At 34.5% G+C, this 26,957-nt stretch overlaps 3 protein-coding genes and 1 long non-coding RNA gene across 5 annotated transcripts; 2 read left to right on the plus strand and 2 right to left on the minus strand.

The window, feature by feature from the left end:
- Nucleotides 1-5,935: 5,935 nt before the first annotated feature.
- LOC110602688 lies at nucleotides 5,936-7,786 on the plus strand. The gene is made up of 3 exons (XR_006348842.1): nucleotides 5,936-6,493; nucleotides 6,588-6,689; nucleotides 7,276-7,786. It is a non-coding gene; the product is annotated as an uncharacterized LOC110602688 (long non-coding RNA).
- A 4,874-nt stretch (nucleotides 7,787-12,660) lies between these two features.
- Nucleotides 12,661-16,301, plus strand: LOC110602330 (nudix hydrolase 10). 2 transcript variants are annotated; one of them, XM_021739821.2, is made up of 9 exons: nucleotides 12,661-12,861; nucleotides 13,193-13,389; nucleotides 13,562-13,627; nucleotides 14,000-14,137; nucleotides 14,747-14,824; nucleotides 14,915-14,965; nucleotides 15,039-15,073; nucleotides 15,182-15,290; nucleotides 15,968-16,301. In XM_021739821.2, exons 1-9 carry the CDS (start codon nucleotides 12,687-12,689, stop codon nucleotides 16,175-16,177), a joined length of 1,059 nt encoding a protein of 352 aa, XP_021595513.1. In that variant the 5' UTR covers nucleotides 12,661-12,686; the 3' UTR covers nucleotides 16,178-16,301. The 2 variants fall into 2 exon arrangements, with proteins under 2 accessions (XP_021595513.1, XP_043807352.1); XM_043951417.1 differs by having other exon boundaries at nucleotides 14,762-14,824.
- Nucleotides 16,302-19,342: 3,041 nt separating this feature from the next.
- LOC110602403 (fasciclin-like arabinogalactan protein 1) lies at nucleotides 19,343-21,734 on the minus strand. Its single transcript, XM_021739905.2, has 2 exons — nucleotides 20,759-21,734; nucleotides 19,343-20,163 (listed from the first exon to the last, which is right to left on the minus strand). The coding sequence occupies exons 1-2, from the start codon at nucleotides 21,398-21,400 to the stop codon at nucleotides 19,588-19,590; spliced, it is 1,218 nt and encodes a 405-aa protein (XP_021595597.1). The 5' UTR covers nucleotides 21,401-21,734; the 3' UTR covers nucleotides 19,343-19,587.
- Nucleotides 21,735-23,985: 2,251 nt separating this feature from the next.
- On the minus strand, nucleotides 23,986-24,844 carry LOC110600906 (protein TIC 20-v, chloroplastic). The gene has a single exon (XM_021737824.2). It carries the CDS (start codon nucleotides 24,726-24,728, stop codon nucleotides 24,108-24,110), a length of 621 nt encoding a protein of 206 aa, XP_021593516.1. The 5' UTR covers nucleotides 24,729-24,844; the 3' UTR covers nucleotides 23,986-24,107.
- Between the last annotated feature and the right edge of the window lie 2,113 nt (nucleotides 24,845-26,957).

Genomic DNA, 26,957 nt, shown 5'->3' on the forward strand with positions numbered 1-26,957 from the left:
GATCATACATGATCATACATTTACATAAAACTTTAAACTTTTTCATTCACCAAGCTTGACCTGTGCATGCATCATAACCATAATATAAACCAAACACAAGAACCCTCATCAAATGCTCTAATTTAGTCAACATTACATTAATCAAGCTTGGATTACATCACATTAAATAAAACATTACACAATGATCATGTACAAAAGGGGATTAACATAACATTTTTATACAATACTTTACATTACTTTATCTTTCATGTCCACAACTACACTATTACATACATGACACCTTTACTCTTGCTGATCTCCCGGTCTATCCCGAACCTGCAAACCTGAGGGTTAAGGGAAAAGGGTGAGCTACTAGAGCCCAGTGAGCAAAATAGTAAAACAATATATTAAAATCTATACTTTCATGAAATGCATCATATCACAAACAAATTACATCAAGGATGAACTTATCACCAATAGCCCCCTACACATTCCAATGGTGCCAGGGGGCGTATAATAGGCCCCACTGGTCTTTCTCTTAAACATAACATAACATAGCATATCCAATATGCCAAGGGGCGTATAATGGGCCCCACCGGTCTTTCTCTTATATAGTGCCAGGGGCGTAGAATGGGCCTCACTGGACTTCGTACCGTATCATCGTCATCATATCATATCAAGGGCTTATGGGTCATCCACATCCATTCACATCAACATCATAATATACAATGCAACATATTCGTGAATTCTAATGCAAACAACCTAGCATATATCATGACATTCGTGATGCATGAACATGCTCAAAAATTTATTTGCTTTGAAACATAAAGATCCATTATACTCACCTCAGGCTGATTCTGAAAATACTCTGAAGCAGCTATCTCACTGTTGCGGTTCTCGGTTCCTCGGATCCGAATCTACACAGGTGGACTCAAATGAGGGACCAAACATACACTAACATGACTCTAAACATCTCTCCAAAAACCCCCTAAAACATCACAAAACAATCATAGAAAACATGCAAAGGAAGGCTGAACAGGGCACCTTCGGCGGCCGAAAGTCCCTTCCAGATCCAAAACTCATGCACCTTCGGCGGCCGAAACTCCCCTCCAGAGCCGAAAGTCCAACTTTCGGGGGCGAGTTTAGGCGGCCAAAACATGCCACCACAGGTAGGTTCGGCGGCCGAACATGGTTTCGGCTGCCGAACCTGGGTTCTTCCAGAAGGCAGAACCCAAGCCTCAACATGCATCTAGCCATCCCAATCCTCACAACACAAACCCATCCACTCAGAATCATGCATAAACACATCCTCAAGCATTTAAGGGCTTAAAACTAACCTATACCCCAACAACATCACATTTTAACATACAATAACATACATTTCATCATTTAACTCACATAAACCCTAACATTTACAACTAGCCTAAACATGCATTAAAACTCTCTAAAACCCCTCAAAATTTACATGAAGCATAAAAGAAGGGTAGGATCTCCACTAACCTCTTGAAAAACGAGAGGAGAGGCGATCCAAACTTGGAGATGGGAGAAATCAAGCTCCGGGGTCTCCAAGCTTCAAAACTTCGTTCTTAGCTCAAAAATCTTCAAAACCAAGTTAAAACTTGTCAAAACTTGAAGGATTTGAGGAGAAAACACAAGATCAACAAAAGGGGTGGCGGAGACTCACCTTGCCCGGAAATAGGGAGAGAAAACTCGCCCATTTTCGGACAGGGGGCCTTTTATAGGTAGCTGGCCAGACCACCTTCGGAAGCCAAAAGTGTCTTCGCAACTCCACCATGTTCGGCGGCCAAACATGGGGTTCGGCGGCCGAACCTGGGTTTCTCCTCCAAAACATTTTCTTTCAAAACTCAATTTCTTTCTTCATTAAAACCATAAAAACATGTTAAAACATTTATAAAAACATGATTTTACCCTTCTAGAGGGTTCCAACATCTGAAATTCCACCGGAAGATAGGAATTTCGATGCCGGGGTCTAGCCGGGTATTACAAATAGGTTCACAGAATGTAGTACGGCAATGAACCTCCTTTTTTATTCTTTAATGCGGAATTGGAAGTCTCAAGCAAACTGCTTTCTTCCACATCATTAAAATTAAGTTGCTTGGGCTTGACAGACATAACACATTCACTTGGTGGCCTTAATTCTAAAACCTCAACTCCACATCTACTACCGTCTGAGTTAGATTCAGACGGAAGCCAAAACTACCCCATTATGTTGCACAACAGTTTGGGCAAGAATGCTACTAGTACAAGAGGGAAATTTTGGTTGAGATATGGGGAGAACCTGAAGGTTAATTCTTCCATCAACAAATTGTTGAGGTAGTTGTGAAGATTTTCGAAAAGATTGTGCAGGTACAGCATCACCGTCCTTTATAACATCAGAGCAGAGATCCACTTTAGGGAACTCAATAATATGATATACATCAGCCGAAGAAGACCTAGTTATTCTTTGGGAACAAGCATCATTTGATGCAACTTTTTGGCAATTCGTCACTTTCGCTCTCAACCCAGGACTTTTATAAGTGATACCTATAGGATTGACAGAATCCCTTAAGCCATTATCATGGTTGAATAGCTGCTTTGGCTTGCTAACGTCATTTTCCTCGCCATTACCACAAGCGTTATCCATCTCCAAATATTCATTCACACAGTTAGGTTGTTGGATAGAACTTCCAGATCTCGTTGTTCTCCCAACAGAAATATTGCTTCCCTGTCCCTTGGTCAACTTATCCCTGGCTTTTGCTTTACTTGATCCATTAAATTCATTGGAGACTACAAATGAAGGCTTGACAGAATTAGGCTGCTTTGCTGATTTATCAACAGCCTCTACACGTACACCATCTTCATCAGCTACAGACCACGAGATATCTACTTCTAAAGGCTTCTTTAAAGTGCTGGCTTGGGAGATAGAACTCCTATATCTTGTAACTCTATCAGAGACAACATTGCTATTCCTTTCATTACCCCTGCAATCAACCACTTTTGCTTCTTCTGCAATAAGATTTGCCCTAGAAAGGACAGAAGGGTTGACCCGTTCCAGTAATTTATTGACGTGGTTACATTTTTCTAGTGATTCATTCATATAGTTTTTGAGGCCATCATCTTTGGCAAAATGAGAAGAGTTGCCATCCTTTCAGGCTCATTTGCAGCGGTGATGCTTAGGCTAGAATTTCCAGATTTAGTAGTTGTGCCACTATCCCAGGATCCACCTGTTTTTGCTTTTTCTTCTTCTTCTTCTTCACAAACTTCAGTATTTGTATCAACAGGTTTAACCAACTCTAATTCATCAACATGATCAAACTGTAGCGAATTAATCCCAGACCTTGTATGTTGACTAGCACAAACAGTAGCATGATTATCATCACATGAAGGTGATTTAGTTGCTTCGGCACTATTGCGAAGTTCTAGAGCCCTTTGTCTTGACTTTGATCTTTGGATCTTCACTAATGATTGAGCGTGATCAGGGCAGTTGTCTGATACTCTTGCATCTGCACAATCTTGAGATGTAACACTACAAACTGGCTCGAGAACACCGTTGCAGGTACATTGAGTGTCAGCAGTAGGAAATAGACTCAAAACAGACATCTCATCATCACTGCCGATTTTTGAAGCATGAATTTCAGTGCGTGAGGCATTTGGGAACCCCTCGTTACCAGCAGCATTGGGCTTTTGGTAAAGAGAGTAGTGAACAGCGGAGTATGGGTTTGCAGGTTGAGGACGTGGAAGTAAGAGTCCTGGTATAAGCTCCTTTTTTGTCGACTCTCTGATTACACAACAGATTGGAGAGAAGACACCATAAAACAGTATTATGCAAAAGGATCAAATCTAAATTATCCTAATTCCCCAACAGGCACCATATCGTGCTTTTATTGCTACAACAACCATCATTAGCTTTTATTTGCTCAAATTATACTAACAAATCTCTTAAATCCTTAACCAATTAAGACATCAAGCACCTAATGCAATTAAGTCCAAATAGTACTGGAACTTGAACAAACAATCAGCAATAACTTTTGGGGAAAAATATTAAAGGGATATGACTCGAAAGACAAATAAAATTAGGAGGAAAGAATAAATGAAATTCAAAGATAAGCTTGACCAACCAATCAGTAATCGTTTGTGCTTTTTATAGCCAAATTCGATCCTTTTTTTTTTTTTTTGCTTTAAGAAGAAAACTGCTACAATATGACCAAAAAGAAAAAAAATCTAAATTCTCGGGTTGAAACTATTGGGTGAAATTACTGTACGAACACTAAATTCAGTTTTTGAAGCCAAAATGATTCAATTTTCCCTATGAACAAAGACTAGTGAGAGAGGGAGAGGATGTACCATTTGGATCTGAGGAAAGAAAAAGGAACGAAGGGGACCAGAGCCAGGAAGGAGGAGCAATTCCGTCGAGAATGCATTTAGAGGCGAGGTGTTGGTCGAATAGATCAGTCTGGTACTTGACTTGCTCGATTATCCGCTTCTTCCTCTTAAAGATTTGCATGAACATCGTTCCTCCTGTCCTGTTCGGTTTCACAGAATCACCGTCATAATCTTTCTATCCTCCGAGACTCCGAGTTCTTGAGATGAAACTTCTAGAAAAAGTAGAGAATGGATTATCTATTCCACTGTGTATGAAAGAGATAGCGAGGTAACGAAATCGGGAGTTCTTGATGGACGGAGAAAATTCGTCTGATTGAGCGCGGCTGATTTCAAAATCGAGGGAGTTTCAAAACTGGAAATTACAAAAAAGATATGGTTGGTTGGTTTCATGTAAAAGAAAACCGCTCCTTCTGATCTGAACCGGATCACATGCCCGGTCCGTTCCCTGATACTCACTGCTCTGCGCCAAACCTTTTTTTAGCAAAATTAATTTGTCGCAAACAAATGAGATAATTTAATATTTCCAAACAAAAAAATTTATAATTTATTCTTTCATAATTTATATTTTTTCATTTGGTATAATTTATTTGAAAGAAAAAAATTTTAATAAATTTTTAAAATTAGCAAGAATTTAATTTATTTTTAAAAAAATTAATTGAAAAATATTAAAAATTTTCATTATAAATAAAAAATTAAAAAAATAAATTGAATTTTTATGAAATTTTTATAGTTAATATTGTAAAAATTAAATAATGTAAATATTTTAATATGGTTAAGAATTTTTATAAAAAAATATTAAAATTTTGATTTTTATAAAATAATGGATGTTAGCAAGCCATGATAAGCATTTGGTGGGACAAACTGCTTGTTGGGACAATCACACTTATGTGACTGAATTTGGTGGGACAAACTGCTTGTTTATTGTACATGATAAGCATTTAAATCAGTTTTGATCAGTTCCACTTCTATGATTAGAGCTGGCAAGGGATGCTTTGCATTCAGAGGGCTACCACGTTATTGCAGCCTATATGTCACCCGTTAGTGATGCATACAAAAAGCAGGTATATATGTTTTTTCACTCTATCCATCGCGGATTGTTAGAATTCTAGTTGATTTTGATTCTACTCTTAATTAGTACTTCATGCTTTAGCTATCATGGATTTGCCCTTTCTAATAGTGAAGTGGAGTTTACAAATTATAAGATATGATTTGCCTCTTGATTTTTCTTTTCCGCTTTCCCTATATATATAGAAATGATGAAGTAGATAAGTAACTTGACTGCTTGGTTATTTAGGGCCTCATATCTGCTGAGCATCGTTTGCGGATGTATAAGTTAGCATGTGAAAGTTCTGATTTCATAATGATTGATCCATGGGAGGTATTTTGTCTATAGTTTCCAAGCTTCATTTTGCTAATTTTTTTTAAACTCCAAGCTGCTACTTTATGATTCTTCACTGTTTTTTTATTTATTGGTTGCCCACTTGTCACCATTTATTTTGTGCTTTTCATTTTAATGTTCTTCTGCAACTGCAATAGATATCATATTTTTAAAATTCTGTTACAGGCAAGCCAAAGTACCTACCAACGCACTTTGACCATCTTGAAAAGAATTGAGAGTTATTTTGTTGATGATAAACCACAGATATCCAAGGGTAAGATTACTGGCATTAACATATACGAAATATTTGTTTATCTGAAGGTTTTACGACACTGTCTACTATTTTTCAAAACCTCTTTTATCTAATATTTAATCTTGAGGGAAATGCTAGCGGTTCCGGTCTTCTTCTCCTTGTAGAGTTCCTCAGAATCATGCTTGTCTGTGGTTCTGATTTACTCCAATCATTTAGCATCCCTGGATTTTGGATTCCTAAGCAGGTAACTTGGTGCCTTGTATTTCTGTACAGTATAGGTGGTTATGTTAATGAATAAAAACAAGAAGGGATAATGTTTGAATTCATTGTGCTTTCTCATTTTCATATGGTGGGTGTTGGAATGTTGCTATCAGTTCTATTTACAGGCATTGACATCGGCTATCACTATATGTATTGCAGATATCTTTGAATAAATTATGTCTAAAATCACAGTTCACATCAAATGCTGATGTTGTACAATATCAAATAACACGTTTTAGGTCCGTTGAAGTATATTGTCTGGATGGAAGGTGCTATTTGTTGCATTTGGCATCTGCTAGTTGACTATTAAGAAAGCCTTTTCACTTTTCATAGGTAAGGACTATATGCAGAGAGTACGGCATGGTTTGCATTCGCAGAGAAGGGCAAGATGTGGAGAAAATTATATCTGATGATGAAATCCTGAAAGCAAACAGGGTCAGTGCTAATTCTGAATATGCAATCTTTTTATCATGATCGTTTATGTCTGAAAATTTTAATCAAACCATGTCTAGTTCTATGTTTATTTGTACTGTCCATAACAACTGCTGAAACCAAGGTCTTCAGTCCCTCTTTTTTATTTTTTCCTTTTTCGCGCGAGGGGGGGAACGATGGGAGCTGGGGTTGTCATTCTTGCTTATATCTGGTGACAGATACTAATTTCAGTAGTTTCCTGGTCTAATTTATGCAATACTGAAGAATTGGTTCTCGTAGGGTCTAAAATTCAAATTTGAATAGTTGATTAATGACTTCAGAATTTAGGCAATCGCCACTTTTTAGGAATTTGACAAGTGGGACTGGTCAAAGAGTTTCAACAAATATTGTTCATTACTTAGTTCTGAGTTTGACTCTATGAGCTTCGTGACTTTAATGCTAATGCAGAGTAACATGAAAGTAGTGGATGAACTTGTACCAAACTCCATCAGCTCAACAAGACTGAGGAATACACATTTAGTGACAAAATAGAAGATACCACTGAACAACCAATTTACACTAACGCCTCTATATTTTGTTTGTTTTTCAGGGATTGTGTTTCTAGAGGGTTGTCAATAAAATATTTAACTACTGACGGGGTGATAGAATACATTAGAGAAAAACAATTGTACTTGAACTCAATTGAGAAATGATAATTTCTTGTTGTATACGTAATTCATCAACCATATGAATGCATTCAACAAGGCAGTAATAACTCAGCTGGTGACACAATGCTTAATTAAAAGCATAGATTGTGGATGTCATATGAATCGTTCCCTTAAAATCTGCGAGCCATTGATTAGGCATTCTTATTTATCATGTGTTTGTGTTTGTGTTTGTGTTTTTCTTACTTTCTTTGACTTGCTTGTGTTTGTTGCAAGTGGCTCCTCTTTTGGAATCTGTTGCATGCAAGACTTCTCCCTCTGAAAATTTTGCAAAGCTAAATGGAGAAACGGTCTTCTTCTCCGAAGTTGGATGGATAGTCTATCTCTGGGACACTAACAACGCTTGTTGGTTGTTTGGGTTGCTCTGGTCTCTGATGAGTCCTACGATGCCTTTACTATTTGATGGATCATGGGGCTGTACGAGTTGTCGGCTAGGGTTTTAGAGACATAGTTAAATAAATTTCTAAATAATACCTCAAAATAAGAAATTCATAAATAGTCCTTGATAATCTGAGATACAGAAAATAGAATTTTACAAGGATTTAGTGAACTTGAAAAAAGTTTAGTCCGAGAGGAGGATGCCCTTTCCCTTTTTATTTATTTTCTTTTATCTGCTAGTGACGTATAACAAACTTTTCGTCATTGGACCACCTGTCTTTGCCATGTTGATACGGACGTACGAGAATATCAGATCTCTACTCCATGCGTAACGGCCATTTAATTCTCTCCGGCACGCATGCGGACGGACCCACCAGGCGGACGGGCTGGCCACCTTCCTTCCTCTGGGCTAGGCTGGTAGAGGAGATCAAGACTGAGCCTAGAGGAGATCTGATCATTGGGCAGAAAAGGTTGGACCGGTCTGATTGAGAAATCTAGGTGGACCTCGGTCTTAAGGCTGAGCGGGCTGGACCTGATTCATGCGAGAGACTTGAGAGCCTCCAAGTAATAAGCTGTCGTTATGAGTCTGGCCCCAGATCGAAATGGAGAAATCTAGCGGTCATCATTCCTCGTCTAATTTATTAGCAATGCCTCCCAATGAAGTATACTTGTTAGATCATTTAAATTAAAATAGTTATTATTTTTTATAGATAATTTTTATTATTCTTTATAGATAATTTTTTACTTTAACTTATAAAATATAATAATACAACTATTTTATACCTTAAATTTATGTTCTATTTATAATTAACTAAATATCAGTATTTATTAATTTATGTGATTTTATCAGTAGGAGATGAAAGGAGTATGTAGGGGTGGGCAGTATTCAGTTCAAATCGAAAAAATCGATCGAATCGAACTGAATTAAAAATTTAGTTTGATTTTTTATATATTTCGGTTCGGTTCGATTTTTAATTTTAAAAATTTCAGTTATTTCGGTTCGGTTCAATTTTAATTAGAAAAAAATTGAAAAAACCGAATCGAATCGATTAGTGATAATAATATGTTTTTTCAATAATATAGAGAAATTAAATTATATTAAAATTAAAATATTTTAATTAAATTTTAAAATACTAAAAGTGAAGTGTAAAAAATAAAAAATTATTAAAAATCTAAACCAATCAAATTAAACTGAATCGAACCGAATCAGACCGGTTCGGTTCTATTCGATTTCTGATTCAAATCGATTTGATTCGATTTTTATAAATACTAAAATTTTAATTTTTGATTTATTCAGTTTGGTTCGATTTTAAACCTAACCGAGCGAATGCGCTAGGAGTATGGACCGGAATAATATCCATATAGTTTTGTAAATAGGGAGAAATTAGTGCAAAAGGCATCAAAGAAAGTGGGGAGAAGCCTGCCGCCGATGAAGCATCACTTCATCCGGAAAATCATTATAGAAAATAATATTTTGAGTTTGACTGTCAACAAAATTTGAAAAAACCTTATTACCTTCAAAATACCATCAATCATGGTCATGGATTTGATGATGATCATCATGATACCACAGCTTCTCGACGAACGATTCCACTCAAGTCAATGTATTAATCTTCTGTTTCTCATGTTATATTCAAAAAAGAAAAAGCTTTCTGTTCCTGATTAGATGTCAAAGCTAATTAACTAAAACATTCAAGTAGATCTAAATTAATTTAGAAAAAATTACTATTCAACCTCCTAATAAAGAAATTGAGCAATTATCATTCTGAAACAGAAATCTACAGAAAAGAAAAAAAGAAATATGTGACTGAGTTTGAACCCCAAGACCAACAAGTTGCAGCAAATAATTACAAAAAATTAAAAGTGGATCTCAACTAACTTTTTAATTTTGTAATGCATTAATTTGTAGATAAAAAAAAAAAAAGTATTACTTTCTAATTCACTTCACCGACTTCAACCAAGTAAAACGGAAATCGGATTCAAAACTTTTACCACAACTCTTCATTATTATCCACTACAAAACAAAATAAATAAATACAAAAAAGGACCAACTAGGCCTACAGTAACCCTTGTTTGCTTTAATAATTTCTCTCTTCGATAGGTAGCTATTATCATTATGATTTTATAAAAATGTGTCCATAATTTAATTTATATTAAAATAATATTATATTATATTATATTATTTATAATTAATATATTTTTTTATAATAATTGATATATACTTATTTTAAATAACTTATTTTAATTTCATGTGATAATTAGACAATCCTGAACTTTAAATTATAACTTTCCTTTTTTTAAAAAAAAATAAATACTTCAAAAAAATTTAACTCTAAAATTAGGTATATAAAAGTTTCAAGTTATCCTAATTTTTTAAATTAGGTACATAAAAAAATTTTAACCCCCATTTTTAAAAATAAGTATATTATAACATAACAAGTTGGCTGTAAAACAACAATAATAATAAATATTTTAAAATTGAATAAAATAATAATTAAATATTATACAATGTGAAAAATAATTTTAAATATTCTAAGAATTTTAAAATGAGAAATTATTAAAAACTGTCTTTTTTAGAAAAAAACCTTATAACCTATTTAATTTAACTATTGGTTCTTATTCATAAATGATGATAGTTGATTTATGTAACAAAACTTTACACATTATTGTTGATATGTAAAATGTGAAATAAGTATATATATATATAATATTTTTATTATTAAAATAAATAAACAATTTTCAATTTAGTTTATCATATTATATATTTTATTAAATAAAATTTATTTATTTCATTTTATTATTGAAATAATAAAAATTAAATAATATATAGATAAGCTCAATGATGTAATGTATATTATACACTTTTTTTTTCATGTAATATAAAAAATATATACAGAAAAGTTTTTTTTGTTTTTTATGTAGAAGTATCAATATAATTTCTTATGTGCTAAATTCATGCTATGGATTTCTTTATTAAGTTTGTATTATTTAAAATTAATTATTGTTTCATAAAATCATTAACATACAAAATTTTATGAATTATAATAACTATTTTTTTTAAATCAAAACTATTTATTATATTAATAAAATTTTATCATACCAAGGGAGACATAATCTCAAACGGAGAGATAATTATATCTAATAAATTTTTTAACCAAAGTATGAGCAGTTAGAGTAGTATTACGACAAATTTAGTCTAACAAAAATTTATACTCATTCAAAATTAAACCTATGCATAAAATAATTTGATAAAAATGCTAGTTAAGTGCCTGTCTAAACCCTCTGCATAAGATAATTTTGACAAAAATGATCCTCTTTCTTTCTCATATCTCGAGCATAAATCATTAAAGTCTCCTGAATAAAACCACAAAAAAGAGCTTTTACGAGATAAAACTCGAATAAGATTTCAAAACTGATGTCGCCGTTGCGATTCCGGAAACGCATAATAACTAGTAAATCTCCATTGAATATTACATTTCGAAACAATTGAATCAATAAAATTTGAAGAAAAGCCAACCACAGAAACAGACACATGACTCTTCCACATTAATGAAAGGACTCCTCCCAATCCTTGTCTATTAACTGATAAACAACTATCAAAATGTAAAAAATTATGAAAAAATTTCATACGAGAACTAAGAGTTTTTGTTTCTATAAAACATAAAATGTCTGACTTGTAACTAGTAATCAAATCTTTCAATGCATTAACTATCCGAGGATTGCTGAATACTTTGCAATTCCAACACAGGACGATCATTGCTTTCGGTTATCCCGACCTTTGACGGGATGAGCCACTTCACTGTTGTCTGTCAAATTAATATTCGCTGGGGTGTTATTAGAGGTATCATGTTGAGAGAAAGGAAAACCTGTAACAACGTTATGTTTAGTGTTTCTTAGCCTTTTTTTAGTATCATCAATTATTTGGGCTGCAAACTCCTCACCCATGGAACAGAATTGCCGGAATCACACAGCTACAAGCTTATCCGTCTCTGATTCCGATGAACGGGTGCTCTGAAAAATCACTCCAACCAAATTTGATATATTTTTTCTTCAAACCCATCTGCAAATCACATAAAACTTTTACATGACCTTATATTTCCTTTCAAACAAGTAGGAATCGATTGTATAATTAAGGGTTCATTCACTATATTTTTAAAATTAATATTATTAAAAAATTAAAGTCAATTCACAATCTGTTTTAATTCACCGATAATCAATTGACGTATATCATTTTCATAAAAAAATAAAAAAATAAAGATTAAATTAAAAAAAAAGAGAAAAATATGAGAATATCAAGATATAAAAGAATTACTGATGTAAACTTTAAATGTTAACCACTTATATTTTTAATAACTATTTAACTATTTAAATTTTAACGCATGCATCTGTGCTTAGCTGTTACGGAGCATGCCATTGTCCTCCTCTTCTTTTAGGCTATGTTTGGTTGGCTTTTAGGCTATGTTTGGAAGGGAGGAAGACAAGAGAAGAAAGAAAATTTAGGAGATAATTTTTTTAATTTTATTTGAATGGAGAGAAAATAGAAAAAAAAGAAAATAAATTTAAAAATAATAAATTAAAATTAAAATTTATTTATTTCCACTTTAAAGAAAAAATGTGTAACAAGTAAATATAATTATCTTTTTATTTATATAATTATTTATTTTTGTTATAAGTATCAAAAGAGAAATATATTTTTTTTGTTAAAAATTGTGTTCATCTCTTATTTTTCTTCTCATTATCGAAATAATAGAAGAAAAATAAAATTTTCAATATTTTTATGTTCCTCATTACTTTCTATTCTTTATTTTCTTTCATTCCTAAACGTTATCCAAACAACGCTTGAACACTCGGTGGCCTCTTCACTGTGCATCCGACACGTAAGCTGCCCACAACGGCGGCTAATAAAAGCGGGTCCCAGATGACGTATGGAACACTTTCATTGGTCCATAAAATTAGTGGAATTACGTCATCAAGCATTTCATCGCAGAGTAGTTTTACCGCATCGATCCTGACTCACTATAAATACACAGCCACAATTGCGTCCCTAACCATTCCAATTCAAAGCATGATTGCAGAGCCACATTCACTAGAGAGTGAGTAAAAGAATGCTTCTTATCTCCACTTCTGTTCTTAACCTCCGCCTCCTAAATCCCTAATTTCACAATATCTTCATTTAATTTAAACTAGTTATGTCAATCATTGCTTGTGATTTGTGCCGTGATTAATGTAGTCTTGTATTGTTACTTTTGTACCTGTATTGCTTGTTTAATGCCATATGCTCTGCAAATGTCAAGCTCAGTTCCAAACTCGGTGTATCTTCATTTCTGAATTATGGATTGGAACAAAAAGGAAATTTTAGTGTTCGGGGTGTATAACGTATATGTATGTATATACATGTATTCTGTCATTGGTGTTCTTATGCAGGTCCGAAGACAGAACTTGCTATTCCAGCTATGGTTGAATTAAATTGTGCCCTAATTGGGACTGGCATTAATCACGTTAAATTGCTTCCTGCATCTAATGATGATCACGGGGGTGTAATAGTGGACATGAGGGAGCCTGTGGAACCTGACTTCTTTCTTACCATGCTCAGAGCTTCAATGTTACTGTGGAGGCAACAGGTGTTTGTCACTCCAGCACACTTTTCTAAACATGATTATGACTAATGTGTTAAATGGATATACCTTTTTTTGTGCTTAATCCAATGTGTACTAGTTTACTAGACAGTTTCAGTTGACAGCTAATTTTGATAGTACTGATATGCCTTTTACTTTACTCTCTGCACTTTTGCAGGAGAAGAGGGGGGTTTGGATTAAGTTGCCGATAGAACTTGTGAATCTCGTAGAAACTGCAGTTAAGGTAATGCCCATATAATCCTCCATTTGTTTCTTTCTTAATAAACCCTTAGAATAGTCCATCATGTGCATTTTATCTTATCTTTATGGATAAAACATTCAGGTTTGGCTACGCAGCAACTTTATTCTACAAACCATATTAACAAGCCATCTTATAGTGTTTGTGATGTATTAGATGAGTTATTTTCCAAAATTAATTGGGGTTGGGGTTGGGGTGGATAGCATCAAATTCATTCCAGAATCAAAAAGATAATCCCAGATTAAGTTGCCATATTAATTTCCATGTGAAAATTTATAAAAATGATCTCCTTTTACGTGAAGTTGAGAGTAAGTATCATCTAATATTTTATAAACTGTCTCATTTGATTGATTACAGGAAGGGTTCTGCTACCACCATGCTGAGCCAAGTTACCTCATGCTTGTCTACTGGATTCCTGAAACTCCAAGTACAATCCCTGCAAACGCTTCACATAGAGTAGGTATTGGTGCTATTGTCTGGAACGACAAAAGAGAGGTACTTTCCTACATTTTCCAATTTCCATAGCCTCTCTTGCTGTTTCTGCTTTGCTTTTATTTGTTGTCACTTTTCTTTTTTCTGTTCACATTAAAACATATATGTCTACGTGCTTCACTTTCATCATTCATCTCCAAAAGTTGGGTTTTATTTTATTGAGAATGTAGGTCTTACTTCTCAGTTTCTTCATCCCTTCCCTCATGTGTTTGTTGTCCAACTTAAAAGAAGGTATCTTTCTACTTCATGTCAGTCTAACAGGGGTTTAGCATTTATCATGTAGGCACTTCTCTATAAATTCTTCTAATTGCAAAAGAAATTCTCTATTCTTTTCCATTCGCTATATGTTCTGAAGAATTAGCTACGGATGGCCCTCTGTGTATCAGTCGCAGTCAAAATGTTTTTTATCGAGTTCTAACACTCTCAAGTATCATCGGGGCAAAAGTTCACTTGATTGGCGGGATCATCTCAATTGGTTTGATATGATATTTGACACACATGCACATTCATATGTTGTTGATTTTAAAATGGGAATCCTCTTGACTGTCGAGTTCATCGTTTTCTACACATGCTTATATTGCTGGGCTTGAATGGGAATCTCTTCTTCGTTAGCTACTCGTTGTCCAGGAAAAAATTGGCATATTTCGAAGAGCAGGGGTGTGGAAAATTCCCACTGGAGTTGTTGATGAGGTACATGCCTGTTGCCTACAGTGAGGAGGTTATACATTGTTTGACAAATCATTTCATTCATTAACTGTTTATATGAGCTCTTCAACATAGGGTGAGGATATCTTCATGGCAGCTACAAGAGAAGTAAAAGAAGAGACGGGAGTAAGTGATAAATATATTATGACAGACTTCTACGTGTTTCCATATTTCTAAGACCACATGTTTTGTTGCTCAGATTGACACGGAATTTCAGGAGATTTTGGCATTCAGGTCTCTAAGAAGTTGCCTTATTTAAATTGATTTGTTGAATTTAATCAGTTTTTGAAGCTTCACATGTTCTTTCGCTTTTTTTTTTTTATGTGGCTTCCCAACTTACAGACAGTCACACAAATCATTCTTTGGGAAGTCAGATTTGTTCTTTCTGTGCTTCCTGCATCCCAAGTCTTTCGACATCCAAAAACAAGAATTGGAGATTGAGGCAGCCCAGGTAACCTCAGGCAATCGCACGAGGCATTAACTCTTTGAAGTGTTTCAGTTTCCCCCAAAACTGCTAGTACTTACTGCTTTGCTGCCTCCGCATTAGTTAATTACCACATGGTGTTGAATATTATTTACTACAATTTTTTTGGCATATCATTTCTAAGCCTATATGCTAGCTTCAATTAATTAATTCGCCAATGAAAGAATTGAAAGTAATATGCTAAGTCGTACACGTCAAAGCAACAGTTACTTCTTTGATCTCATCCATTACTTGTTTGGTGTTAATGCCATTTGCTATTTTCCTTTGGCGTTGAATACTTGCCATCTCTTAGTTTAATGTACTGAATCGTGTAGGCCTATTGGTAGAGACATCAGATTGATGCCATAAATGCGACAACTTTGGTGTTAATGACTGCCATTAGTCTTTTCTATGAATTAATTATTGATAGGACTCAATTGAGCCAAAGGGCCGATGATGTTCTCCTCTTTGACTTGGTTGCAGTCGATTCCACTTATCAGAGGATTTAATAAATTATTTTCTCCCCCAAAAATTTTCCAGTCAGTTAACTACTTTATATTCTTACCACCCCGTACTAAGTGTTCCTTGTGGTGTATTATCTTGAAGAATCTGGGTTAGTGAAAGAAAGTGGAACAGCTGATTAAGATGTGTTATTTTTGGTACAGTGGATGCCATTAGAGGAATATGCAGCTCAACCATTTGCCAAGAAGCATGAGCTATTCAAGTATATTGATGACTTATGCTTAGCAAAGGTGGACAGAAATTATGCTGGCTTTTCTCCTCTACCTACAACATCAATCGTTAATGACCGGATAAGTTACTTGTATTCAAACATCCGAGGTTTGAAGTTGTCAAGTCCTGATGATCACCAATAGAAAACGGCTTAATATTGTTGTGGGGTGTGGTATATTTTGTCCACATCATAAAAGATATTATATAGTAATAATAATAATGTATTAAATTTTCTGTAACTGCTTAATAAAATGAAAATAAATTCATGCAATAAAAACTTCCTAATATAACTTTAAATTTATAATTATATTCAATGAGTTTTATTTACTGCATCATCACTTTATTACCAAAGGCGTTTTTTGTTAATTGTTTGTTTAATATTTTTTTTTATTTGAAGAATATGAGGACAGGAGGTTTGGAACCTGGCATTATTAAATTAATTTTAATGTTTTGACTCCTGGATTATATCAAAAAAGACAGTCAAAGGCATTTATATAATTTGATTCGGCAGTCGGATCATCACAATTTTAATTGCATAACATGTTCTTTTTAACACTTGTAGTTGTAACATGTAATTTTAATACTGGAATAATAAGGAAACTAAATAAATATATTATATTTTTCTTAGTTATATTAATTTTTCAGATTTCAGTTTTTATTTAAAATATTGTAATAATATTTTCACTATTCCATAAATTTTATTAATTAATTATATTATTTTAAAAATATTAAATTTTATTAAATATTAACAGGTATTTTGAAAAACATTTTAAAAATAAAATAAAATAGATTTATAATAGATATTTTATATGTTTTAAGAAAAAAGTGAATAATAATTTTAAAATAATTAAAAAAATAATAAAAAATATGTAATGGAAGGAGCACTTACTTAGTATATATATAATTGATTGCACATCATGCGTATCCTTGTCTGCGACTAGCGCCCATGGATGTGGGCAAATATGAAATATGTTAATGTTGTAGACCGGACAGGCTAGCCTACATTGGATTATATGCATCGGTGAATTTATTTAAAATGATGGATTGATTCTGTCAAGTATTATAATAAAATTTATTAAAATTATAATATATAATTTTTTATTAAAAAATAATATATTTATCCTTCCCAGTTTTATTAATAATCTTCGTAGCATTTTAAATTTCAATTCACTTAAAATATTTGATAATAAATTAAAATAATCTCATAATTCTAATGAACAAATAGTGTAAATTTTATAAATATTTAAAATCAATTTAAATACAAGGTAAATTTTAATTTTAAAAATTTTATTGTGTATTATTATTATTATTAATTTATTTACAATAAAAATGAATTTAAATAACAATTTGAAATTTATAAATATATATTATTACATGTCGTTGTTCATATAACTTTATATTAAGATTATGAAATTATTTTAATTATATATTTTAATAATTTTAAGAATTTATGAGATGTTTTCAAAATTAAAGTTGTCTTTTATTAATTGATTAGCATACATACATCGGCATGCATACATGTAAGAAGTTTTTCTCCCAGACCACCTTTCGTCTCTGTAAACATGACAGGTGGTTTGCCATGTGGCACAAATTTCGAAGCATGACAGAATAGGAAGAAACTCGCATTAGAGATCCACTGATTATAAGTGTCAATGGAAACGTACTGATTTCTGCAATTTCATTCCCTAATATTGTTTTCTTTGAGTGTGATCTGCCAAGGAAAGATGACCATGTCATCAACGAAGTTTGCTTTGCTTTTAACACTTTCGCTTGCAGTGTTCTATCTCGAGAACGCAGTCTCAGTGTCAAGGAATGTCGACGACCCTTCATCAACTGCCTGTACCAATTGCACAATTTGTCAATACCCATGCCATCACCTTTCTCCACCACCCCCATCACCCGCCGACAACCCACCACCTCCACCATATCCAATTTCTGGGTGTCCTCCATATGGAACTCCGCCATCTCAAATCAACTGCACACAGTTTCCAGACCAGTGCTACTTTCGTCCGCCACCCTATCCACTTGGATATCAGCCTTATGAGTCATACTCTGCTTCCTGCTGCTCTCCTTTTTATTTCATATTAATCGGGTCTTTGATATTCTCCATTACTGTTCTGCTCTAGGTTTATATGTTCCATTATCATTGTCAAGGACTACATAATTATCAAGGAGTAGGTAGAAGTTTGATCATTTGTACCGCCGCTTTCTTCTCCGTCTTTGTATTGTGATTATTAGGGATGTTTAAGCATTTGATAGTGTGGATCATCATAGACTGCAGCTATGGTTGAAAAGAGAATGGGGGTGGGCTGTGAGACGAAGGGCTTGTTGTCGGTGACAGGGTGCCGAGCAGCTTAGTACTAAACTCCCACTTGGCATTGTCAACTCATTTTACGCATAGGAGTGTTTATCTTTTACTTGTATCTTCTAAATACTCTTTTGTCTGTTACCCAAACTTAATGACAAGTACGTCACCTTTATAAAGAAAGACTTATCCCTTTTGTATGCTTGTGATGAAGCATTTGTTATGTAGCATCTACAGAGCTGCGGTTTCTGTCCTTTTCTGCGCATTCATGTGAATTTCAAGCTTGGTAATTATATTTTTATTCAATAAATTATAATTCTCTATGTATTTAATTAGATTGAACATGAATCTCAGTAACCTTAAAACAGCTCTACATGAAATCCAAGGTCCATTATGTTGTGGGACATGGAAGGACCTTGATTAGCCTGTAAAGGGAAACCATCATTCTTGTAAAATTATCATTTAGTTGCATAATATCTTGTATTATTATTTGCTGGGGACAACCGACAAAGATGGGTTGCATGATTACCAACTTACACCTCATAGATCATCCACACATTCAACAAGCACGCAGTTGGCAATTCACAATTTCCATCTATCACCCGTTCGTGATAATACACTCTTAACATTCTTTATTTTGGGAATTTTCACAAATTTTCGTCACTCCTTCATGATAAATGATTTCACACTCTTTAATTTAAAATGAATTTAAGGATTTTATTTTTATAAATAAAGTAAATACTTATTAAGAGAGTCGAATCGAGTCCGCACAAATAAATTCAACAGGCTAAAAATACTTACAGTTGAACAAAGAAAAATCCCACTTCTCAATCATCGATGAACTCGAACCATTAAAGGAGGGAGTGAAGAACAACCATCAGAAATTTGATCAATAAGAGAGAGAAGAATTGAAGCTACACTGCATATAATATCAATTATCAATCAAGGCTGAGAATGCCACTACGTTTCCTCGCAGTCAGCCATTGTAAAGCACATCAAAAGATGGAACATAACAGTTTTTATATAAATATGCCAAAATCTTCCTGATTGGTGACAACAACAGTGTTGTATCAGTAAATCTACAGCATCTATTACAAATCACAAACCTCTGAAAATCCTCTTGAAAACAAACCAAAAATAAAACACCACGCACTAGAAAGCAACCACATCCTCAATCAGTAATAAATTAGCCCATTAAGGGCTTGACTTATTGTCCACAAACTTGGTAAAAAGGAATCTTGAAAAAACTTACAGCATCAAAAGCCCTAACCATAAACTTAGCCCCACAGCAGAGAGTCTTCCGCCAGTGAATCTTACACCAACATTGTCATCAGCTACTTGATCAGCTGAGTCATCAGCCGGTGCATCTGCCGGTGAGTCTGATGGTGCTGAAGACAAGTCCTTATGCTTACTGGATTTTGGTGCATCTGCGGCTTTCTCTGGGGCGGGTCCTGGAGCAGGGGTTGGTGCTTCTGCCTTGAACAATTCTCTAGGCAACAAAACCTTGTTAATAGTATATACAGCAACTGGCTGCTCATCTATCAAAGTCCCAGTGATTTTTGCTGTGGTACTCCTTGTCTTCAACGTCACATCTTCACCATCATTTTGCACTGTGAAATCGAACTTGTTTGCCCCATCAGTAGCCAGAGTGTTCATGAGACCGTTGTTGGATTTTAACATAGATAGAGATTGATAGACAGGCACACCGAAGAATTCAAGGAATGAAGTTTTTCCTGCTGCTGTTAAGTTCTTGAATTTAGGTAAGAAGGCTTTGAATGGATCATCCAGTGGGCAAAACACTGTTAGTCCTCCATCAAGATTGTCCTGGAAATTTTTTACATATTGACATTCAAAATACAAGTTAGTGTTACAATAGTTCACGAAATGGACAAAACGAGATCCAAGGTGGCATGTTTGTTTCAAAGAAATTCCTGGAAAAAGAGAGATGCAAAGAAGTAAGCCTTGATGGTTGATATGCCTTGCATTTCAAGGTGAACACTTGTCATTAAACTACTAATTTAATGAAAATTGAGAAGAACACAATTTAGATCCGTTGCTGATTTTTGTCCCCATGAGAGTGTATTGGCAATAGCATTAATGGCACTTGTCCTAACTCCCAATTTGCTCTGTTCTGAAATTTTAGGATCACCCTGAAGTTTAACTTGCTGAATTTTATTATTTATTTTTTTTTTTTGAAAAATTCTTCTAGGAAATAAGGAATTGGACTGACCTTGTATATACTCAATAATTACTTGAACTAATGACATTTTCTCTAAAATGCAGAGCTAATAATTCAGTAATACAGAAATTTAAACACTATTTTTCATGCTAATTAGAACTGTTCAAATTAAAACTCATTTATTCATCCACTACTCGGGGAATTGAAAAAGAAGGAAAAATGGGAAAAGAGATTGATTACCTGATATGTCTTTGAGGCTTCAGAATTTGCCAGCAAAGTATCAGCAAAAAGCTTGCAACCGTGAGCCGACATTATGCTCGTCAAGTTCATCTGGCTCGGCCCTGGTGTCGGAGCCTCAGCCACGTCCGAAGGCAAAACCTTGCTGATCTGTATAACCGAAATGTTATAAGGCATTTCCTCCAGAGCTTTTACGAAGTTCACATCAAGTTTCCCGCCGTTGTTCTCAGGTCCTAATGCTACCTTCCCTCCCTTCATATCTGTAATGTTAACGAAACCCGAGGATCCCGGCGCAGATCCAGTTTCCTGGAACATGGTGGCGGCTAGTGCTGTGCCGTTGGTTATCTGATGGAGTTTCTTGGCGCCGAAGTAGTCTAAGAGGACGTGAAGGGAGAGAATGTTCTTGATTGTGTAGATGGAAGGGTGCTTGGACAGGAGCTCAGACATGGCGGCGTTGTCGACCGCACAGACTGTGATTGTTGTGCGGCGGTTGATCTCGGCAGCCAGGTGGGTTATGGTTAGGTAGTGGTTGAAGGTGGAGAAAGCTGGGTGCTTGGCGAGTAGGTGCGTGATATTGTGGGCGTCAGTGAGGGTGGAGGCGGAGGAGAGTAGTAGCAGTAGAAAGACGACACTGGAGAGCCGCATTGTGGCTGTTCTGTTATACCGGGAGAGAGAGAAAGTGGACTGTGGAGTGGCGGTGGACGGGAGAGGAGGACAGTTCAGAACTGCAAGTGAAGTGAGTTGAAGAGGAAGAGACTCCTATAGATAGATCCTAGAGTGTCTAGTTGGCAGCATTGGGCTTCGATTTCCGCTAATTTACGGGTGATGCCATTCTTTTTTTTATTTTTTTTTTATTTTCTCAAATTGATCCATGTACTATAATCTTAGCATTATATAAAACCAAGAGTAACGGCTTAATTCTCAAATTTTTGTAAATTTCATTTCATACCATATAACTTATAAACCAAAGCCTAAACTTTTTAAATTTTATCAATTCTATCCCATAATAGAGAAGATTATTATATAAAAACATGTAATCATGTTACATCAGCTCTTTTTCCATCTCTTAAACTAAACTAATAAACTATTACTCTAAAATAATATTTAAATCACTATTCAACCAACATTAAGTTAGTGATTTAAGAAAAATGATAGAAAATAAAATTTATAAAATTATTTTAAGAGATTATTAGAGTTGATACACATAATTATGGGGCATTTAAGTGTTATTTCCATTAGTGCGATAATAATTATTTTTACAGTTAAAATATAATTAATAACTCTAAATTTTAGAGTTTAATTGATAATAAAATCATAAAAATTCAAAAATCATATATATTTTTCAAGTAAAGTTTTCTCTATAAATTAAATTAATTTTTATAAATTTCAATAAGGAAACTAATAATAATAATAATTTTCCGTGAATCATTTACCTTTGAAATACCATACATGTTGAGGTAGTGGGCCCCTTATTTCGCTCCTATTTTTATGCAAAGAAATAGGGAAAAAAAAAAAAGAGAGAGAGAGAGAGAGAGAGAGAAAATGATAAGGACCAAAATGGGGAACAACAGAAAAAAAAAAAAAAAAAAGGTGGGTGCAGCGGCAAAGAAGGAAGTGCAAGGGGAAAGGGGTACAAACTTGAAGAACAATGCAATGAAGATAAGAGGTTTGAGTAAAGAAATTTTACAAACACCTCACGTGCTCCCAGAACTTAGAATCACTTCATCACAAATTAAGGTACTAAAATTCTCAATTTTTTTATTTTAATTTAAATAAATGATACAAAACCATATTTTGAAGCTTGGCATATACTCATACACACAGTCATTTCACTTTCAGACCCCATTAATTTGTCTAATAAGCCATTCAAGAATAGAAAATGGGTCAATGTTGTCCCACATTGATTTGAGATATAGATTTACTACTAAATATAGAGAGTTGGGCAATCCCCTCTCAAGCTCAACCTTAAGGAAAATTAATTGCATCAAAAAATTAAAGAATATTTTGCACATGAATATAAAAAAATTAAAGAAAATTATTTTGTATCCAATTGTTTCCAAATTTATTAACTGTATATTAGACGAGCTCTACTGATCAATTGATAACCTCTTGTTTAGGCAATGACATCAATAAAAGTTAATAATATGCTAAAATTTTCCCAGTTATTGAAACAGGAATTCCATTAATGTTTCTGGTAATGGATGGATGTTAATGTGCTAAATTGCTAATGAGATACTTGATTTTTCCTCGAGTTCCCTTCTAAATTGTAGTCTTGCTCATGGTAAAAAGATACGTTCACAAGCACAGAAGGAAGTAGTGAACTAATCATTCAAATGATTAAATATAATTTAGTTATCATATTCATGGGCTCTTTTTTCTATTGAATGAGATCTCACATCAATATTATTAAACTAAGGCATTATTTGTTTCAAAAAAATCACTTTCTAAAGACTCCAACTTTCTAACAAGTCAAGAAAAATATCAACCAAATAAACAATATTTTGACACTTCTTGAGAATTTAAACATTTTGGCACCTATCTAAAAACTTGAAATTTGTTAGTTAATTTACCCCAACTAAACAAAAACCTAACTGACATTTCTATAAATGCTAGACAAGTTGACCTTGAAGAGCCTTGGGTTGTGGATTTTATGTTTGGGTGAAAGCTTGGGCACCTTATACAGGCCCAGTGATAGCTCGAGGCTGAATTCAAGCCTACATGTAAGAAGTTGGTCCAAGAACAAAAATAACATACAATATACAACATTAGCCACGAGTTCAGGAGTTCAAACTTTGAAAGCAAATAATCATTTCTCCCTCGACTTGCGATATGAAAAGCTTGTTAAGAGCTCGCACTGATCAGTTTCCAACTATGCTCGAGTTAAAATCAGTAATCTGAAGAGTCAAGCCTTTAAAGAGAGTATTGAAGCATCTACTTATGGAAGATGCAACTTGTCTCTTTGGCAGTAATAATAATAAATTAATAATTAAAAAACAACACCACATATAACTAGCTATCGTTCACTGGCAATTAATTATGTAACTAGCTTCAAATTTGTCAACTAAAAATAATTAGCAACAGGTATTTCCAAGTTCACTCAACTTAATCACAGACCAAAGAAAAGGGTCAGCACTCAGCAGACACACCTAAGCCGAAGCACGAGGTAACTTGCTCCTTCCAGACAAGGAAAGTGTAACAGGGAGTTATCAAGCACAGTATAACAGCAATGATACTACTAAAATTACTTCAATTTATATCCTCAAATATAATAATATTACCTTGTTCTTTTGGCAAAATAAATTATAAATGCAGTAAAGCAGCAGTAAACAAAACCCCAAATTGGAAGTTCAATTCAAAGAACTTGCCTATCAGCAGCTTCAGCAACAATGGGCAACCTAGGAACCTGACCCAGCAAACAAGAACTAGACCCATAAATCAGACAAACCAAAAGGTATAGAAATACAGTACTATCCAAACTCATCAACAAATCCAATCCCAACCCATCTCTAGGATTAAAACTCCTCTCCAACAAATCAGGAAAAATCAGAAGCACATCAAGCACAATAGCCTGCATGGTATTGAACCTCACATATCTACTAAAATTGGGATTTCTCACAACAACAAAGTAGAGAGTCAGAAATACCAAAAACCCATTAAGGGGAAAGCTCTTGAAGACTCTTATAGCCGGGACCAAAGGTTGGATAAGAGCTTGAATAGGAGAGAACTGGTTTATCACGTACTTGCCGTACTGGATTCCGTCAAAAAAAGGGTAAAAGTAGCAGACTGCAGATATAATCCGGTCTCCCGTGTCTGCTGAGTTACCGCCGTCGGATTTGGCCGTGATGATTTTGGTGAGTCTTTTAGATTTACAGAATAAGGTTTTCTGGGTTTTTAAGTGTGTCGTTAGAGAGAGACGAGACCTGTCTTTGAGAGAGATAAGAAAGGGTTTGGGTGAGAGAGAGAGAGCAGACATGGCTACGGTCTGTTCAGGTAGAAGCTAGAAGCAGGAGTTCTCTCTTTATCCAATAAAAAAGAAAAAGGAAAAAATATTATGGTACAACGTCGTCGTAAAATTTTTATCGATACGTATTTTTGAACCGCCAAGCAATCTTTTATTTACTCAAGAAAGAAAAAAGAAATAAATAAAAAAAATGGTGTATACTTCCTCCGATTGGGACTTCTATTAAGTTAGCACTGTGTTTTTTCATTTATAAAAATTGTTTTAAGCATTAAATTGGTATGCAAAAAATGTTATTGAAATTTTAAGAAAATAACTCTATTAAAATAAAAAAATAAAATTGAATGATGTTATTTGTTTAAATTTAAATTTAGTGACTATTAAAATTATGATATATTTAAAGACCATAAAATTATGATAATTTTTCATTTATAGAATAATAAGTCATGAGCAAACCTAACTCAATAAAAACAAAATCTAATAACTCTATTATGGATTAAACTTAGCAATTATGCAGTAACCAAAAAAAAACTTAGCAATTATGCTGAAACGGCCCGAAGTATCAGATTCAGATCAATCCTAACACAAGGAACGTTTGAGGGAAATCGTACGGTCATAGAGCATTGAACTCTAAGAACGGAGGTAGCAAACAGCCACCTCAATCCTCACCCCTAACCTAAGCTGTAATTTATCCTGGAATTTTATGACATGAATTTGGCAGGTCATTAGAAGTGACGAAAATGTATCTAAAAATGTGAGTAGTGTAGATAAATAAGACAAGGCGATCAATGCGAATTTAAATTTTAGATGGAATGTGATTCACTAAAGGGTAGAGAATAGAATTAGTGCATGTGTGAGTAAATATAGTCTAAATGGTTCACGCCCTCTTTTTTTATTTTTTTATTTTGTTTTTCAGTGACGTAACCGTCACTCTATTACAATATTAAATGTCGTTATCCTATCAAAACGTACTTATAAACGTACTGCCATTTTCTCCATTATCAGACGGCTATTTAATTTCCTCGGGCGTCTGTGTTGACATAATTCTAGATGTAGAGGGGTTTGTTCCCTCACTGGCCCATCAAGTTAGTTAAATTGAATCCCTCTCTGTTGAACCCGAGCCCTACTTTGCCCGGCCTGCTCGAGAATGGTCTAAGTTGCATGCTAGAGGACAGACCTGCATATTGGACTTTGATGGGGTTACGGTTTGACCCTTCAATGTGGACTCGACTATGGCAAGGTATCAGAGGCCCAACGATTATCAAATATCCATTTACCTGCTCATTAATTATTTCATGATTAATGAGAGATTAAATCCTGAAATCTCAATTATGACCGTGCGGTTCTAGGAATACTTTTGTTAAAATGTTTTATCTCCGCCTTTACCCATTTCAAATTCATACTCTTAATTCTACTCTCGGTTCTTCTTCTTATGCTGCTTTTGCTAACTTACTCTCCTTCTTCTCTATAATCTCTACTTCTCCGATTCGAGGTACGTTTTACTTTTTTCATGGCTTCTGTTATAATCTCTGTCACCCCTTCTTCCCTCTTTAATTTTTTCTCTCGCGAGTATGCTGATACCACCATCTATAGGATTAGAGCTCCCCTTTCTAATGAGAGAATTGTTCTTTCCAATCCACCTCCGGTGGGCTTGATAGATGCCCAACAAGAACGTAGCTTAGTTTTCTTTGTTAAATAGCGCGATTTCGAGCTGACATTCCCTTTCACCCCTTTCTTCATTGACGTCTTCCGTCAATTTAGAGTCTGTTTATTGTCTCCCCAACTCTATCATTTTCATGTGCTGCTTCGAGTCTGTCTGTTTATCTGTGTTGGGGCTTTGCCCCCTCTGTGGCGTTGTTCTCTACCTTCTTTCGCCTTATCAGATCTAATTATAGATTTTATTATTTTGGTTCCAGTAGAGGGTTATCCATTTTTGTCGAATATAAAGATTCAATAAAGGGCTGGGTTAAGGCCTTTATAGTTGTCGAGCTGAAAGAGAGCTCGGGGATCAACTGGGATGTTGATCTCTCTTGGAGGGAAGTCCCTCATGGTTGCAACGACTTTCCCAGGCTAACCTTGTTGGACCAAGTATGCCTTCTTCGACTGACCCCTGTACGAAAGAAGTACGATGTCGAAAAGTGCATGTTCATGTCCAACTTCCAGGATTGCCGGGAAGTTGGTATTGCTAATTATTATTTTCCTGCTTTTCTTCCTTGGTGTGCTTTCTTTTGTCATTCTAAGTTC

This window comes from Manihot esculenta, chromosome 15, assembly GCF_001659605.2.
Source record: "Manihot esculenta cultivar AM560-2 chromosome 15, M.esculenta_v8, whole genome shotgun sequence".
In the NCBI taxonomy this organism is placed as follows: Eukaryota; Viridiplantae; Streptophyta; class Magnoliopsida; order Malpighiales; family Euphorbiaceae; genus Manihot; species Manihot esculenta.